Below are 19,847 nucleotides of genomic sequence, written 5' to 3' on the forward strand. Positions count from 1 at the left end.
TTTCATTACACCAATGCACTGAGGAGGTTTTTATTATTTTTTTAGGCCTCGGTTTTGTGCAGAATGCCTTGATCTGACATATTTTTCTTTTTTTATGCATTTTATCCTGTCATTTAGCTGCTTTGACTAATGAAGCTTTGTTGTTCAGTTAAATCACTCCTCAGTCCACTTAACTACGGCACATACAAAGTGTGACCCGCTTTAAGGTTTAGAAATTTCTCACAAGTTAAAAGTGTGAAGTAGACCTCTCCAGCTCTCCCAGGAATAACTGCTGGAATCTATCGCTCATTCGTTTTGTCTTTATTCTTCCAAGCAGTGCAATTCCAATAAATAACAAAGACAGTTTAAACACAACTATGCTTCACGCTAGACAAATGAATTTGGCCTTCACCGTAGCATAAGTTGCACTTGGAATCCACCATGTTAAAGATTAATACCCTGTAAGACAGATGCAGTATCCAAAGCTTTGAATATTCAGAAAGATCTAGCTACTTCCGAATTTAAGAGAATGCCAGAGTGTAACTTCCTTTTCGTTAGATCTGCATGTCCCAATCTCGTCCTCGTTGCAGGAAATGTTCTGTAGGTTGCCAAAGCCTCCCCTTGATCTTTTTTGGATGATGACGGACTAATCTTTGTGTTCGCTTCTTCATTGAAACCCCTTTTGTTTTGGTTATTCCCAAATGGATAATTGTGAGCTTACCGCATGGGCCAGGTGATTCACCTCAAAGGGATTTCACTGTACTCAACATCAGCCTTCCTGATTTAAAGGTTAGCATTGTATTTTAAAATATTCTTTTATTGTTTTTGTATTATAGAGAAGGAGCTTGCATGATTTTAAATCATTAAAAATGGCATGCAAACAAGAAAGAGCACATGCTAAAAGAAAAAAAAAATCTCTAAGTCACTAAATAGAAATTCATTTGGTGTTAATGAAGTGTTATTTTTTTCCACTATACCTTCTTTTGGCATGTGTTGTTCTAGGCCAGACAAAGGTATTCATCTGATTCATAATAGATATATTGGACACCAACCCAGTCTGAGGTTGTTTGTAATCGTTAGCACAAGCAAAAACGCCAACTGTACTGTGTTGTTTTAAATCACATGCTCTGTTAGTTTTTAACCTTTAAAATAAATCTAAGCTGTGCTTTTTAAATTAATTCTGTGCAAATGATAGTCTACACTGGTAAAACATGTAAAAGCAGTAATGTAAATGAGTAAATGTTTCTTTTTTTTCTCTGATTACAGCTGAGAAAAAGGGCTGTTGAGGGAATAACTTGCAGCTGGCAGGGGGCATGTTCAGAAGACCGTGTAAACACATTCACACCTCTGATGCATTTCAATGCCCAATGACTTATAGCACAATATTGAAAATTCGAGTTCGACCAGCACTTGCATTTCAATACCGTCTGAGAGGAATCAACAAACTCCACCAATAAAAACACTTTCAGCTTTGGGAAGTTGACAAACGAGCTGAAATGAGGGTAATCAGCGGATGGACATTTTATTTTAATGCTTACTTTTTGTTGTGTCATCAACTACTACATCTTACGGATTTAATTTACACCTCCACCTTTTTTTTTTTTTTTTCTTTTTTTAATGAGAAGCCATTTACTTGTCATGTGATATGAAAATCATAACACAAAGATAGTGAGCCAGCGTCATAACATTTTTAAATATCACACATTTTGACCCCCCCCCCCCAAGAAAATGTATAGATATGATCAATATTCATAACAATTTAAAATGCATGCATATGTACACAAATTATAAATACAATACATTTATATATAATTTTATATTATAATTATGTGTATAATATATCATTTATATATACATTTATACATAAATTAATGCAACTTTTAAATTCACTAAAATAGTTGTAGAGTATTGTTTTACAAAATATTTTTGAAACCATCATGGGCATAAAGATAAAATTTCTAAGAACTTGGCATGTGTTTAATACATAATTTTTGAATGATTTGTCCATTTTTATATTATGTCATCCTAATTTGCGTTTGTAGTACGCATTTAAACTTTGAAGAAAAATAGTAAGTGAAACGCCTTTTTCTCACTACCCCATCAGATGAGAATCTGGTCATCTCAGCACCGCGTGTCTGGTTTTTTTAAACTGAAATGCACCTGTTTACGAGTTCCTATGTGGAATTCTCACAGATTCACATCAAACCGACGAAAGTGTTTAAGAAACTACAAGAAGTGCAAATGCAACTGTGTTCAGATAGAGGAAAGACGCATTCCGCGCACGATGGACTCTCTCCCAGATCACCCTATCAGGTGCAAAACCACTGACAGGTTTCCACCCACCACCAACCCAAAACCCCTCAGCGCGCTCCAACCCTCCTCGGCACACAGACAGTCCCGGCCCCCGTCCCATCACTCAGCGCTCTTCCAGGATTCGCCACGGGTCTGTGCGTCTTTTATGTAGCTACAAACGACTTGGATAACAGCAAAGCAACAACTGAAGAAGAAACTTATGAACGTAACTCATCTATCCTGACAGCTTGGACTTGTTAGGAACGTTTTCCTTTTCCAAACAATGGACACGGGAAGTTTGGAATGATCCACAAGGTGTGCACTTTCAGGTTACTTCGGCAGGTGCGAACGGAATCTATATTTTTATATCGCATACTGGATCAAGAATAAGCAGTAAAGATCGCGGATTGTTCACTGAGGAGGAGACACCGCGCTTTCTGACCAATTCAATCTTTGCGCGCTTTGGCGAGAGAGCGCAGCGCGCGCGGACCGCGGAGGAGCGGCGACACCACCGGGAAAACACTGATTTGCGTTGATTCAGATCTTTTTCAAACAAGAAAGAGCCTCATGCTGCTTCCAGCGGCAGCTTTACACTTCCTTTATCTCTCTTTTCCCTGGGATTGCACCTCTCCTCCTGGATTTTGTGTGTGAGTCGGTGGCAGGGCTCCGCGCGGCACTTACTGAAGCGGCAAACGCTGGAAACAGGTGTATTTGACCAAGATGTCTGTTCTGCCGTCAAGGTTCATATACGTGTAAGGAATATTTTTCATAATCTCTTTGATTCACCTTGAGTTCATACATTCTTGCCAATAGAAGTCGCTCAAAGCCAGGTTTAAGATAAACTGCTACATTTTTATCTGGTGTAATTACTTGTGATTCACCTCCCTTACTTCCTCTCTCTCTCTCTCTCTCTCTCTCTCCAGGTGTTTACATTTTCTGGTCCTCTACTTCCAGCTGCAGGTAAGTCTGGCTGTTTCTCTGTCATCATGAATCTGGATTAAGGCAGGGATTATGAGGATGTGCCACCGGTGCGCAAACACAAAGCTTGTTTAATTTGTTGTTTTAAGTTTGAAAAACTGACGCATGGGAAATCAACACCCCAGAGGCTGTAAAATTAAAGAGAATCTTTGCATTTGTTGGTGGTCTTGTCAGAGGAATTGGATTTCCTTTTCTCTAAAAGTCTGGGTTTTCATTTTGGCTTTCTATTTTTATTTATTCTATTTCTTTTTTTTTCTTTTTTTCTTTTTTTTTGACCATGAATATAGTAATTTATAAAGAGTCATTAGTATTATAATAATGAGTTAGTAAACTAATGTGTTGACTGATTTAATGTTGAATACTAAAATAATCAATCAGTGCTTTTAAATTTTAGGAACTCAGTGACCTTTTAGTGGAGATGAAATGGATGTCTTTTTGTCTCTGTGTGTGGAATATTTATTTCTAGGATGACGATTTCCGATTGACGATACAATTACATTTAAATTAAGTTAGTTACATATTAAATACAATTTAGATTAGGTTTACTAAAACCCACAAAAATGCATAAAACTTATATATATATATATATATATATATATATATATATATATATATATATATATATATATATATATATATATATACAGTAAGTAAAGACATATATAGTGTACATCAACTTCAAAATTAATAGCTCTAAGGAGGCTAGGTGACTAAATAATTGTCATTATTTTTGTTCCTTTTAAAAGCTATTCATGTAAGACTAGCTGCAATCTCAGACTCTCCCAACACTTCGAGGAAGATGACTAATCCTTTGAATTCAACCGACATAGTATACCTAACACATAAGTCATTAAATATCTTCAGTTCCTCAAATCCGTCTTTACTGATAGATGTACATTCCTCACAAGGCGGGAACAGCCTAATGACAGCCTTTTTTTCTCCTGGCAAATGGGTCAAGGCATTGTGATTATAAAACTTACATCAGAATGTCGTAATAGAAAGGGGAGATCAGCGCTCAGACCAGGAATAAAAACCACCGCTTTGAAGAAAACGAGACCCATGTTGGTTACATAATCTCATGCGTTCAGTTTTTTTCCAAAGCAGTTGGCACAAACAATGCTTTAGTGTGGCAGTGATGACAGTAGTACTTCTTTAGGTCATTGATAAACAGAGTATACGTATCACCTGCTTATACTGCTAACCATGGGCTTGGCTGTTGTTGTAGGTTCTCCCTGAGAAAACAAACAAAGTTGTTATTAAGGAGATGCAGTGAAAGACGGCGTGATAAGCACAGTTTAAGTGGCGGTGCACTGAAGCGTTGTTTCCTGAGATGCATCCTGCGCAGAGAGTGGTGTCTGCAGATAGGGCCTATCTGACATGCAAGACTGCTCGGGATGGGGCTGGGCTTTTGAAGTGGTGCTTTTGAGATTCGTTTGCCTAGGTAGGCTTTGAAGGGAGTTGGGCGGCGTGATAAAAATGTTTGGCCGTGGCTAGCTCCCTGCATAGGCATGCCCTCTGCCTTCCCGCTCCTGTCCGTACGCAACTGTCTACAAAACACACCTCTGTGTCTGACTAGATGGCCAGATTTCAGAAAAAAAATCCTTCCAAGGAGTGTGTTTGTGTTTGCTTTTTGTTAGCTGAAATTGGCTAAGAGCATAGGATTAACCTTCTGCGTTAAACTGAGTTGTTTTTGTCATAAAAGAGAGCTCAGCGTATATAATGATTCCTCTTTGAATGTAATCCATGTCTAGGAAGACAACGTAATATTTATAAAAATGACTGAAAATAGTGCAGTTTATTTTTCTAGAAGAATTGAGATGAGCTTATAGACCAGACCAGATAGAACTAATATGTGTATAATTGTTGTTTTCAATGCATCAATACCACTTAACTATGTTGTGAAATGCCTTTTGGTTTGTTGAACCCTTAAGTGCATGTGTCCACTGCACTGATCAGACCTTTAAATGTTATTTTTCATTATCAGGATTCATGATGACATTTTGCATCCAAACCACTATGAATTATTCCCTTCGACCTTTTCACATAATTTTATATGACTGCTCTTTTTGTATGTCATTGTGTGTTTTTTTTTTTTTTTTTTTATAGCATATATTAAAAAGTTATTTTCCATGTTTATATGCAGTATATATATTATATATTTTTTTTTGATTTAGCAAGGATTTATTAAGTTGTTCCAAAGTGACAAGTAAAGACATTTATAATGTTATAAAATATTAGTATTTCAAATTAATGCTGTTCTTTTGAATGTTCTATTTACCAAAGAATCCTGAAAAATACGTCACAATTGTCCTCCAAAACTATTAAGCAGAACAACATTAATAACAATTAGAATCATGACAACAGGAATGATGCTGAAAAATCAGTGTTGCATCACAAGAATAAATTACATTTGAAATTATACTAAACTAGAAAACAGTTGTTTTAAATTATAATAATGAAATAAGAATAATATTATAGTTTTTCCACAATATAACGTAACCTTGATGAGCATACGAAACTTCTTTCAAAATATATAAAAATGGTAGTATCGGTATATTACACTTTTTATGTAGCTCTCTAAAAATTATCTAGGAAAAAAAAGTGAATGATTACATCGTTTTGAAGTAAAAAAATAACTTTTGTGTGTGTGATAGTTTCTGTATTAATATGTTGATGTATTTCTGAACAGTCATGCATTCAGCATGAATATGGAAGTTTATTTCACAAAAAAAAAAAAGAAAAAAGAAAAAGAAAAAAAAAAAAGCTGTGAGCTGCTTTCCCCCTCATGCTCCCTGAATATCATTAATTAGCCAAGGTTAAAATAACATGGAGTGGAAGCATGTAATGTGAGCGTAATTAACCACCTGAGAGAAGCCACAAAAAAGCTCATTACAGGATAATTACCCTTCGTTTCTGCTCGTGAGAGTAGTCTTGGCTGGGACTGAGATTCCAGGATTTTTAGAGGTATATGTTTTCCTCACATATGGAAAGATGACAGAAGAGGAGGAGGAGCTAAGATGGGAGGATACTGGATGAGTGGTGGATTGGTGATTTTTATATAAAGAATTTTTGATTATGCTAGTGCTTTGTCCGTGTGTACCAGTGCAGCAGTCTTCAGTCGTGTACATGCACTTCCCATACTTTGTGCGATTTATGAGTGTGATTTTTACTTTAGGCAGATATTTGTTTGATGACAGAGTTGAATTTTGCAGGTGGACAATTGTTGGAGACTTGCTCGAGGAAATTGAAAACTTCACATCTTGGTGTAGCTACAGGCTCAGTGTATTCAGATGTTTTATTTAGTGTGTGTGTGTGTGTGTGTGTGTGTGTGTGTGTGTGTGTGTGTGTGAGAGAGAGAGAGAGAGAGAGAGAGAAAGCAAGAGTTGGGCACCAAAACATGCTGGAATCACTTTAATCTGAACTTTCATTGAATTTTTCATTGTTTGAAACTAAGTCAAGTCACTTTTATTAATATAGGATTTTGTATGACACAGTTATCACAATCTTTTTTTTCAAATAGAAAAATCACTTTTCCTCTGAAACGACTACCACTGTTTTCTGGCATGTAATGGCCACTTTCAAGTCAATTCCCAATTAATGAAATTCCATCCTGTTGTTTCATATGATCAAAGTATAATCCGGTTGTTAATGCCATTTGATGCACAGAGGATTTTCTTTTCCCCAAAAATGCTAGTTAATGTTGTTTCTTTGAACTAAAACTTTACACATTGTATATTGTATAACCTCTTTCCAAAAACTGGACTTTCTTTTTTTTTTACTTTTTTTCATGTTGGGGGGTTTCCCGTCTTGTCACGCTTGTGCTGTTCCCAGTCAAAAATGACTGGTCTACAAAAAGTAGTTTATAAATTGATCATTATGGAATTGGATTTAATCATTTCATGAACTTGTTTTCTTTCAATTAGCACAGGCTTTGAATTTCTTTTTTGGAACTGATTGATCTGAGCTCATGCACTTTAGTATTTTTTTTAGTGAACATTGCCCAAATTGTTGAGAATTAGGCTTTTTTTTCTCCCAAAAATGTAGGTGCATAAGATCAGATCAGTGAGGACTATGACCAATCAGTTCTAAAAAGAAATACAAAACTTGTGCTAGTTAAAAATAAATAAATAAATCCAACATCATTGAGTATAATAAGAGATGTACAAGCTTTTTAAAAGGCCGGTCATTTTTGACCAGGAACACCACATTATGTAGAGGTTTTGCAGCACATTACAAGTGTTGAAATGCATGAAGTTGTAAAACTGAATCAAGAATTAGATCAACTCACACTTTGTTCTTGCTGCTTCTAGGAATCTCACCAGAGTTCCGCAGACTTCCGGTTCTACATTAAGAACCAAACCAGAGACGACGTGAGTCGGAAGCAGGTGCGGATATATCAGCTCTACAGCCGAACCACTGGGAAACACGTGCAGATCCTGGGCAAGAAGATCAACGCCAATGGAGACGATGGGGGCAAGTACGGTACGGGAGTGTTCCTGTGCTCTGAATAAACCACCCACCAGAACCCGTAACATTTTATTTAGTGTATGGTCTGCTGTTGAGTGTGTGAGGTAGAATAATTTAAAGGGATATTTCAACCAAAAATTTCGGTCAACATTTACTAACCCTTTGTTTCATTCCAAACCTGTATGACTTTGTTTTTTTTTGATAAACATAAATGGGGGAGTTATTAAGACTGCACTGGTTACTCTTTTCCATGCACTTGCAATGACTGAGGCTCTTAAAAAGATGCAAAAAAAATCACAGAGTTTAATAAATGTGGTATTATAATAGTAGGCCATATAACTATTTTCATGCATATCAAATTCTGCTTAAGGTCTATGTTCAGGTTACAGCCATATTCTGAATACAATATATGCAAACATATGTACACAACATTTATGTTTACTATGTTTACATAACATATATTTATTCTATGGGTGGGAATTTGAGGAACCAGAATATTCTTAAACTGAATAGGGCAATCAGATTGTGGAATAACTCAAGTATAATCAAGCTGCCACTTGCATTTTAATTGATTAAATTATTAGGCTAATTTAACTAATGATTCCACTTAGATCAAGTGTTTAATACTCTCCGTTAGCTCCATTAAACTAATTTTACCATGTTTAAATACCATATTTCCCCAGATCAGGGTAGATAATTCCATCTAGGCCTGCTAATTTCGTTATCTAAGATGAACTTCTTCTCTTTAACATCCAACCTGGGCTGTTATTAATCAAAATGTATCAAAGTATAAACAAAACAAAAACCACAGAACTGATGGGCAGCGTGCCCCAGTGGTACGAGTGTGAGAACAGAGCCTCGAACTGAAGATAAACACACTGAATTCTGCTCTTAACTTAGTCGATTGATAGAAGCATGTTTATAGTTCAGTCTTGTGCTCGGCTGTGTCAGTTAGAGCTGTTCAACATGAAGATTCCACAACAGACATGACTCCATAAACCTTTAGTCCTGGATTCCTATACCTGCATAATCCCGTTTCTTATGTAGTTTTATAATCCTTTGGATTTCTAGTGCTCGGCTTCTGTTTGTGTCTTCTTGTGTGGAGTTTTATTCTTATGCCTGTGCTTAACTGTAATGTGAGTGAAGTAAAATGATTTAATGTGAGCTGAATTTTTGTTCATTTTGTGTCACATTGGATGCAGGATTAAGAATATTGGATTTTAAAGGCACAGGCACCTAAATATGATAATTCTGTTGATATTTTCTAACCTACATGTTGGTCCAAACTTGTATGACTTTCTTTATTTAGTGCAACTTTATAGAATTCAAGACAATTTCCACTGAAAATCTTGATCTATTGATCTAAATACGTGAAAGTTCATGTGAGAAGTATTTACGTCTGATTTGTGAATGAATTCAATAGATTTTGAGCAACATGAGGGCGAGTAAATGATCATAGATCATAGATTTTATTTTTGGGAGCTATCACTTTGATTCACTGTTAATTTGGACATTGATGGTGATGCTGTTTTATGGTTGTGTTTCAGGGTTGTGTTCGGAATTGTCATCTTACAATCTTCATATATCTGTGCCATTAAACTGCATGAAATCAGAAGCTGACCTAAATGAAAATTGTTACCATGGAAGCAGACAGTGTATGCTTGTGTTTGGTATAGCGTCCCTTGTGGCAATGTTGAGAATTCGACATGTGCTTGCCTGAAAACAATCAAAATAAAAAAGATATTGTATAAATATTTAATTTGCCTGCATGCCATGTGACCATTAACTGATATCTGAGTACCGTGAACATGCCAATGTGTTATTAAATTACTAAAACATCAATTTAAAATCTTAAGTGGACAAAAAAGTTTGAGGATCCCTCTGTTGCACTGTGAATAATAGCATTTGAACACAAAACACGACAGCTTGTGGAAGGAAGCTTTGTTTAACCATGTCTGCATTCAGAGAGTTGTGTTTTGATCTTTAATGCTCAGCATTCAGTATTTGATTATGGGAAAGTCAGCAATGTTAAGTAATTATTTAGCAGGATTAGATCAAATTTGTAATTTATTCTCATGTTAAATTGGGATCTAGTGTTTTTCGGCAGTGCTGGTAGTTTTCCTGTAGCTCAATTGGTAGAGCATTGTGTTATAAAGCGCAAGGTTGAGGGTTCGATTCCCCGGGAACAGATGATAGGTAAAAATGTATATCCTGAATGCAGTGTAAGTTGCTTTGGATAAAAGCGTCTGCTAGATGCATAGATTTAATTTCAAATGTCATTTAATGTTCTTTAGTCAACTGACATTTATAGCAGTGTGAGCTATTGTTTGCTATTCAGCAAGTGTTTACAGCAGTACTGTTGTTGTTTACTGCTTGAAAGTGTTAGTGTTTGGTTAAGCTGTGCAGTATTGGCTAAGAAAGAGCCTCTATACCTGTGTTAACATGAGAGGAGGCAGATCCAGGTAAACCCCTGCACCTGGCACCTGTGAACTCCATGACACACACACACACACACACACTGTGCTCCTCTGTGTCAGCTTCACCCTGTTCTTGCTGTCCTGTCAACGTTAATAGGTCTCTTTTAATAATTCCATTCAAAAAAAAAAAAAAGAAAAAGAAAAGGAGAGCAGAGCCTGAAAAATGTCTTCTGTTGCACCCCTGTTTGGGTTAATAAAACATTCATATTACTGAAGGTCAGTGTGTCCTGTTGGCATCTGTGCTTTAATATTAATAAGCTGCACCGGTAAGAAATCAGCTGGTGTGAGAGATACACAGATGGTGGACTGACTGCTTTAAGCATTCGGTTTTAAGGTACAGAGTTGATTTAAATACGGGAATATTTGCTGTATTTTTCAGGCATATCTTTCAAAACGTCACGCTCTTGTTCAAGGGGTCCGCGCCGCTGAGGAGTGGGATCTTTCCCACCCTCATTTGATCTTAAGTGCCCTGCCTGGATTAGTCGTTCCTCTCATGTTGCCCCAGGCTGTTTTGAGAGGGGACAGTTTTGGTGTTGCTCTCTAAGCCTCTCTGCTTTGAGCACCTTTGAATAGCCCAGTGTGTTCAACAAATGGATCATCCTAACTTTTTGATTGAGTGAACATGAACAAAAGGCAAGTGGAAACCCAATCCGTGGGGATCTGAACTGCTCCAAGGAGTTTGGCAGATTGCTTCCCCCCAAGAGAGGGACCCTTAACAAAGGTGGTTACAGAGAGAAAGAGAGAGAGAGAGTTGGGTGTTTAGGGGGAGTGAAGGAGCTGTAGTGTATGATGAATCATTACATTTCTCTCTTTTTTTTTATAGTTTGCATGCCAAATGTATATCTTTTGAATAAAAAGTATGTTATATAATGTACTAAATACTACATGAAGTAGTATTTTTTTTTCTCACACAGCTACATAAAAAACTAATAGAGAGAGAGAGAGAGAGAGAGAGAGAGAGACAGAAATGTCATTAAAAAGTAAAAATAATTTATGGGAAATTGTCATTAAGATAATGTAAAAAATAAAATAAAACAATGAAAAATAAAACAATTCAATTCAGGTTTATTTGTATAGTGCTTTTTGTGATACAAATCATTGCAAAGCAACTTTATAAAAAAAAATAGTTTCTACAATATTTAGTAGTAGCTTATAAGTGGTGATCAGTTTATGTGCAAATGATTTTCAGAATTTTCAGAAACAAATTATACAAGACATAGTCATCCCGACGATGAACACTATTAACACCAATTATAATGTGATTGCATAGTAAGTAGCAATATTTGTTAGTTCTGTATGTTGTTTCAGTGTTAGCAAATCATCTGGGGTCCTCTGAGGGGTTGACATCATCTCAGGTGTTCTGGATCCAGACTGGAGCTTGTGTAAATCCTAGTTACCACGGGATGTAAATGCCGTGGCAAAACAGAGAAACAAATAGAGACATCATTAGCATAGCTGCTGATCCAACAAAGTAAAATCAATTAGTTTAACCCAAGCTAAAGAAAAAGAATACGCATTCGATCAGATATAACAGCACTCACAAATTATGAGATGCATTATTCGAATGCTTGGCAAAAGAAATGCGTTTTTAATCTAGATTTAAACAGAGAGAGTGTGTCTGAATCCCGAACATTATCAGGAAGGCTATTCCAGAGTTTGGGAGCTAAATGCAAAAAAGCTCGACCTCCTTTAGTGGACTTTGCTATCCTAGGAACTACCAAATGTCCAGCGTTTTGTGACCTTAGGGAGCGTAATGGGTTGTAGCGTGGTATGAGGCTAGTTAGGTATGCAGGAGCTAAACCATTTAGGGTCTTATAGGTAAGTAATAATAATCTGTAACTGATAAGGAACTTAATAGGTAGACAATGCAGAGACTGTAAGGACTCTTTGCATTTTGGACTACCTGTAGCTTGTTTATTGAAGATGCTGGACAACCACTAAGAAGTTCATTACAATAGTCCAGTCTAGAGGTCATAAATGCATGAACTAGCTTTTCTGCATCAGAAACAGATAACATGTTTTTCGTAGCTTGTTTCTTAGATGGAAGAATGCTGTTTTTGTAACATGGGAAATTTGGTTTTCAAAAGACAAATTGCTGTCTAAAGCCCTATTCAGACAGGACTAGTTTTACAGGGGGTTGTTAGAGGAATCTGTGTTTCACAGACACGCTTGGTGATTTAAATCCTGGGCAATATTTTATTTCACAAAGCGTTTCCTTGTGTGTTTTGGCCAACGTGAATTACCGTAGATGCTCTTACTGCGCGCATGTTTGATATATTTGCTTCCCGGTAAAGAAATAATAATAATAAAAATACTTAAAAAAAATAAAAATCAAGAGCCAGATCATGTAAACTGTTAATACCGGCTATTGTAAAATCAGCATCAGTTAAGATTACTCACGTTCATTTATGCACTCAGTTACATAATGTTTTAATTACAGATGTACCTTTATAAAAATTAAACACTACTACTACACAAAAAAAAGGAAAACAAGTTAAACTAAAGAAACCACACAGTTTTGCTATACTAGCCCTTTAGTATTTAGTATTTATTGTGTAATAATACTAATGGTAATCATTCCGAATTACTATATGCAATGCAAGCATACAGAGCGCGTGATCTCTGCGAAGCCCATATTTAATTAACACGGAGATGTTAGTCCCGTCAGGATTGGTACATGAAAATCGTGGACGCCAGGTGGTAAGAATCAAAACTCAAATGTAGTTTAGAAAACTAGTCCCGTCCAAATATGGGCCTTATATAACACCCAGATTTTTGACTGTAGAGTAAGTAACAGTACATACGTCTAGTTGCAAACTGTAGTCTACTAGATTCTGTGTACTGTTTTTTGTTCCAATAAGTAATATCTCTGTCTTATCCAAATTTAATAGGAGAAAATTATTGGTCATCCAATCTTTTACACTCTGTTAGCTTAGATAATTTATTATTTTAATCTTGTCTCGTTGATATATATAGTTGAGTATCATCAGCATAACAGTGGAAACTAATTCTGTATTTTCTAATAATATTACCAAGGGGCAACATGTATATTGAAAATAGAAGAGGACCTAGGATAGATCCTTGTGGCACTCCATATTTTACTGCTGATTAATGAGATTTATCATTTAAATAAACAAAATGGTAGTGATTGGACAGGTAGGATCTAAACCATCTTAGAGCCTGCCCTTGAATACCTGTATAGTTTTGTAATCGAGCTTTGAGTATGTCATGGTCTATGGTGTCGAACGCAGCACTAAGATCAAGTAAAACAAGCAATGAGATGCAGCCTTGATCTGACGCAAGAAGCAAGTCATTTGTAATTTTAAAAATCTAAACATACATTGGCAATGAAGTCTGTATTGTTCTGTTCTGTTTTGTGTTCATATAAACAAGGAATGTTCTTAACAGATTCACCCAAATATACTATTTTTAGAAATGTTTATTTAACAAATATATTTTTATTCTGTGAGCATCATATTTTCTTCATGAACCCTAAGTAAACTGTGTTTTATTTTTACCTGCAGCTCTACTTGTTGTGGAGACGGAGACATTCGGGAGTCACATTAGAATAAAAGGGAAAGAGAGCGGATACTACATCTGCATGAACAAGAATGGCAAAATTATTGGAAAGGTATGTTTACTATCAGATATTGGAATTTAAAATATCAGGTTCAATGCGATTTGCTGTTCACACTGTCTTGCAAAAAACAAAAAAACAAAAACAAAAAAAAACAACAACCTGGTATAAAAACAAGTTTGGCCCACATTAAACTGTGATATGAATGTAACAAGAAATTGTTTTCGGTTCCTGTGTGTATGTTTTTGATTTATGCATGGACTAATGTATATTTTCAGTTATGAATATGATTACTCGTGTATTGCATGTTTAGCATATGTCAACTTGATGTATGATTTTGTAGTTGGGAGCAAAACCACTGCCACTGTAACCAACTCATGATGGTTACATAATGGAGCCAGTCAACACATATTTTCATACCATCTATTTAAACAAAAGTGAAGTATTGAGGCTGGTTGTTTGAAGTTAAAATTGTCCTTTTTTCCAAGTTCTTGTAACTTCCATTCCACAAACAAATCTAAGTGGAAAGACCACCATCACCTACATTTGCCATGAATGGGACATTACGTGCTTGACTGGCTTGTTTTGAACTGCCCCTAAGTTGAAGGGCACAATTATTGTGTCTTTTTGGCAGAAGCTGGTCATTCTTTTAAAAACATTGTGCTTTGTAGGATAAGTAGGCGTCCTTACAAACAATAGGTTTATAGTAGGTGTGTGAACTGCTTTTAGTCAAACTTTGAAAACATTTTGAGATGCATATATTGTGAAATTATAATAAATAGAGTTTAAAAAAGAGGGGGCTTTCTAAAATTTCCTCACTCAGTGGATTATCGAGTATATTGGATTATAGTTATACATGTTTATTAATCACTCTCTAAATTAGTTGATTCTGACTGGTCAGTCATTCTGCAGTCAAGTATCCCCCCCATATTTTATTTTATTTTATTTTGTGTTTAGCTAGCTAATAAGTGGTATAATATGCGGAAGCTTGTCATTATTGCTGACACTATGCTGTTGTGTTTTATTTTATTTTATTTTATGGGAAATATGGTGTGTTGTTGGGTGTGTTGTTGACAGATTGACCTACCTATATATATATATTTTACGTCTATAACCATCCCGTTGTCATGAACTTTGAGAAAAATATTTTATGTTAGGGTTCATGTTTTGTATACTGTTTTTCTGACATTTCATCTCACCTTTTCTTCTCAGCCCAATGGGGATAACCAAGAGTGTGTCTTTGTGGAAGAATTTTTGGAGAACAACTACACGGCACTGGTCTCAGCCAAGTACAAAGGCTGGTATTTGGGTTTCAACCGAAAGGGTCGACCCAAGAAAGGATCCAAGACCACGCAAACGCAACAGGAAGTGCATTTCATGAAGCGCCACCCCAAAGGAAAAGCGGACCCTCTGGAGGAGTTCCGTTTCACGACGGTAACGAAGCGGACACGAAGGGCACGACGTTTAAAACCCAACCCCAAAACGAACTGAGACATTGAGGATGAGTACGAACTGCTCCCTGAAGACACAACGTGCTTCTTTTCTTACAAACACCTTAATCTAATCCGAAACAGGAGAAGAAAGAAGACACAAATAAACAATGGCTACGGAAAAGAGACAAAATCTTAAAAAAATGTTGAAAGATGTTTTATTTTTATATTTCAGAAGTGTCAAGTTTCTCCCAGCTGTTGAATGTGGGTCTTTTTTTTAAATGTAATATTGGCGTCTGTTATTTTATTTATACTGGATTAACTAAGGATGACCTATAAGGTACTAGTGTCTCCTGCTTTGACACGATTAAAACTCCGGAATAGCGTCAAGAGCAAACCGCACCACCTGGGAAACCTTTTATTTTCATTTCTGTTGCACCCAACAACAAGGATCCTGTACTTTCCACTGAAATAAGGGCTGTCATGGAGACGCAGCGAGAGAGCGATAACAGAGTCATGTGACCTTTGCAGGCCTCCATAGGTAAACGTGAAGCTTTGAGTGCAATATTTTGAAGAGCCTCTCTGTCAGATGCCTTTCTAGTCTGAACGGACCCCAGGCCTTCTGTCGGGCCGAATGCGCAGAACCCTTCAATATTTTTTCAGCTCAGATCGATGTACTTTGACTAGCCAGATATCAGCTTTAACTGTGGTAGTATTGAGTGTAGACCACCAGACGTGAGCCTGGATATGAAGGGACTGGAATAAGGTTTGGGGAATAGCCCTAACGCTCTACATTTGGGTCATGCATACTTGCTGTTTATGCGTAACCCTAAATGTTAGCTACCAAAATACGTTATGCAAAATCCGGTATGATGCATTGCTCTCAACGTCCCGGACACTCAACAAGTGTCGGATTTTGACTACTTTCAGGTCATTCAGCCAATGAAATCAGTCCGCCTGACAATCAGTCATGTCTTTTGTGTTCTAGAATGCTTTCTCTCAGTTCTAGATGGTTTGAGACTACAGACGCTGGACTCCAGCCAGTGTTGGTGAGGTTGACTCTCCATATGGGTCTAGCTGTAGTATACACTCGTCTATATACTCATGGTCTGTCAGACATTACTAACAATCATGCCACTCGTACGATTAAATAAATGTATGCAAAAAAATTATAATTTTATTACTATTATAAAATATTTATTGCCTTTCTCTGTAAATATGATTTGATGAATTTATTTGACCTCTGTTAATAATAATAAAAAGAGGACTATATATGGAAAATTAATATATGTTATGCCTGTTTTTGTGTGTATTTCTAGCAATATTGCAGTGCTAGAAACATTACATATTACCTACCAGCTCCTGTAGACAGATGTAGTGTGGTGTGTTGATCAAAAGACAATTTTCAGACTAATGTTTTATCGAAAACAACTTATTCATATTCTGAGTTTGGAAACACCCAATAATGTGCTGTAATGTTCCTCAATTTTGACAGGTTCAGTATATATTCTGATTTTAAGCATACAATTTTTTATGCATTTATCAGAAAACAGGGTTTAATATCTTAAGTCAGGGTGCTTCTTTAGTAAATGTAAATATGCTGATTTAAGAATGTATTTGTACAGGAAAAAGAATTACAGCATCATTCATTCGTTCATTCATTCATTCATTCATTCATTCAATGCACGTTTTGTATTGAAACCAATGAAAAACTATGGAGCAAATTCACATACTCATTTAGGTTTGATAAATTCTGGGACTTTGTTTGATTGTTGTAATCTTTGCTCCTGTATATTTCCAGATAACTGTTGCATATCCTTGATCCTCGCAATAAAAAACTCTTCGTTAGCAGGATCTCCAGATACATAATGCTGAAATCTATAGACACCGAGATAGTGAAAGTGAGAGAGAGAGTAAGAGAGAGAATGTAGCAACTGGGTTGCTAAACACTCACATTCAGTGCCACGATGAATAGCATTTGCAGCTGTCATTTATTCCCATATTTTTTAAAGAAAAATGTCATAATTATTCTTGTTAAAAATATTCAAGAACTGTTGTCATTTCATGTTTTTCTTTAAGAAAACATTGACAGAATTTAATATTTTGTTTAATTTTCAAACAGATGTCAGCAGAATAATGCAATAAAATTAACTGTTATTGCATCCCAAGCTGAAACAAGACTTAAGTGTAAAACTGTGCATTAGGCTTGAATCACATCTAATAGACCCACGTGTTCATGTTCTTAGATGCCCATAACTAGTTGGCTGTTGATGCAAAGTTTACGAGAGATGATTTGCCATAGGACATGAAGCGAAGAGGTGAACTGCACTGTGGAAGTTGAAGACACGGTCCAGAAAACGTGTCTTGGGGAAGTTATGAGGCGTTTAAAGACATTGAAGAGTTTCTCAGACAACATGGGGATTCAAGGATCATTTAGATTCAAGGTTACATCAACAGAGCTCCTCCTCACTTTTACATTTGACCACTTTTATGAAATCAATTAGAACCGAAGGGAGTGAAGGAATGCTCAAAGAGAATGTTCAGAAAGGTATTAAGGTCAATGGAACTATTCCTTTTCCAAATGGATTTCCAAAACTTCTGGTATGAAACCTTGTTCTGGGAGAAATTACTTCTCCGCATGACAGCGAGCTCATTAGACAGTCTGCATGAGCCACTAGAGAGAATTTATTCTTATTCTTGATGTGTTAATAAAAGACTCCAGGGTGAAACTGAGAGCTCTCAAGCAAAACTCAGTGTCGGGATGGTGGTACGTTTTTTAAACCCTGTAACTCTCCCTCTCCGAGCGTCTCGAAACTCTTCTTTTGGCAAAACTCTGAAAATTCACTCTCCCTTTAAAAAGGAGGATCAGGAATGTAGGGTAAGATGTCTCATAATGTTGTGTTCTGGAATGATGTTTACAGCAGTAGTCAAGCTGAAAGATGGTCGGTTTGAGGGAAAAATGCCTTTTGTTTAACTTCTCGCTGATGTTATCAGACGCCGCGCTGCAGCGCAGCCACCTACAGCGCGGGGAGACCTGGGGATGTCAGCTGATTTAGATGCCTGATGGATTGCCTTTCTTTTCCCCTTTTTATCATTCCTTCCTTTAGGCTGAATAATAGCGGGTCGTATTTTTTTGGATGGGTGTCCCCTCTAAGCTTGAATTACTTGGGCCAGACGGATCTGAGAAGATCCTCAAACATTCACACACAGGAGTCTGTCCAAGTCTGATGATGTTTAATACGGTGCTGCTGTTTTGGTTATTACTTTTACTCAAACCCCGTTTTTTTTTTTCTTTTTTTTTTTTTGCACACATTTTTGCTGATGGGGTGAGTAGGAGGTCTGATGCAAGAGGCGATAAGGCCTAAAAATGTTTTAAATTTGCTGAAAAATATTTACACATTAAAATGACCTCACGGCACCACTACATGTCTACAGATAAATCTGTGTGTTTTTCTGTTTCTCACTTTCTAGGATATGCAGAACATTAAAAAATCTTACTGATCCCAAACTTTTAAAGAATAATCTGACATTTGAACATTAAAGTACAACTCCAGGCTCCTCCTTTGCTGTAACCTTTGATCATTTTAGGGTGACCCTGGAATTGACCCAAAATATTCAAATAATCTCTGCGTAGCCACTTCTTTCAGGCTTTGTGAACTCGCCGCAGCAGCCGACAGCTATTCTTAGGCAAAAGAAGCGCTGACTCCATCAGTGCATGACCGTCTATTATGCCACTTCTACTCTCTTTTAGTTGACCAGTCTCTTGCCTTTTAAAAATATTGCACTCTTGGGTCAGCTTTCGGTAAAAGCCGTATTATTGTCATGTTTTCCATGCCTGGTGGCTGCCAGTCAGCACTTGTTTTCTTTCATGAGTGACAAGCAGAAAATAAGGTGCGTGCCACAGTATGGCGGTCACTGTTGCGCAGAACGTTTCTCAACGGTTGAGTAAGATTTAGCGAACCAAACGCTCCTCAGATTGCTCTCCTCAGCAACCGCACACTTAATAAAGGGCCGTGTCAACAGAAATTTGGTGGCCCTCTATTCTTGACACAGAACAACCTTTGTCTCCATAAATATTATTTAACTTTGCCTCAGGGGTTTGTGGGTGAACAAACATGTGAAACCGAAATAAAGGTTGACCTCTAATATAATCCTAACTGTCACAGCTCTTTGAGCGTCATTTTTCTTTTTTTTTTCACAAAATCGAACAAACGCCACAAACTTCGTCTCCCTTCTCATTGAATCTGACCACAATTGGCCTCCATGCTCAAAGCGTCAAACACACAGAGAGAGTTTTGTCTTCATGACCGTTCGTATACTTGTAGTGGAGAACTGTTTTTATAGGATTACATATGTGCCCGTAGACATTTATTCTGAGAAACATCTGAGATGTGCTTTATGAAAGTCAAGTAATCAAGATCTGTGAAGAGCCATTTAAGGAAAAAGAAACAACTAAAAAGATGACCAGAATTCCATATACAGTAAATTACCGTTACGAAAGTTTGGGGTCAGTAGATCTCTTTTGCTCACAAAGGCTACATTCATTTGTTCAGAAACACAGTAAAAACAGCATTATTGTGAAATATTGCTACAATTTAAAATAACTGTTTTCTATTTGAATAGGCCTATATATATATATATATATAT

At 36.7% G+C, this 19,847-nt stretch overlaps 1 protein-coding gene across 1 annotated transcript; it reads left to right on the plus strand.

Annotated features, from left to right (window-relative positions):
• The first annotated feature begins 2,046 nt into the window (after positions 1-2,046).
• Positions 2,047-16,481, plus strand: LOC128027034 (fibroblast growth factor 18-like). Its single transcript, XM_052614354.1, has 5 exons — positions 2,047-3,023; positions 3,195-3,231; positions 7,560-7,731; positions 13,718-13,824; positions 14,983-16,481. The coding sequence occupies exons 1-5, from the start codon at positions 2,992-2,994 to the stop codon at positions 15,259-15,261; spliced, it is 627 nt and encodes a 208-aa protein (XP_052470314.1). The 5' UTR covers positions 2,047-2,991; the 3' UTR covers positions 15,262-16,481.
• The last annotated feature ends 3,366 nt before the right edge of the window (positions 16,482-19,847 follow it).

Source organism: Carassius gibelio, chromosome A14, assembly GCF_023724105.1.
Source record: "Carassius gibelio isolate Cgi1373 ecotype wild population from Czech Republic chromosome A14, carGib1.2-hapl.c, whole genome shotgun sequence".
NCBI lineage: Eukaryota > Metazoa > Chordata > Actinopteri > Cypriniformes > Cyprinidae > Carassius > Carassius gibelio.

Coding starts and splice junctions, on each gene's coding strand:
- LOC128027034 (XM_052614354.1), top strand. CDS start 2,992: ATGTCTGTTCTGCCGTCAAGGTTCATATACGT. Junction 7,732..13,717: donor AGACGATGGGGGCAAGTACG/GTACGGGAGTGT, acceptor TTTTACCTGCAG/CTCTACTTGTTGTGGAGACG. Junction 13,825..14,982: donor ATGGCAAAATTATTGGAAAG/GTATGTTTACTA, acceptor TTTTCTTCTCAG/CCCAATGGGGATAACCAAGA.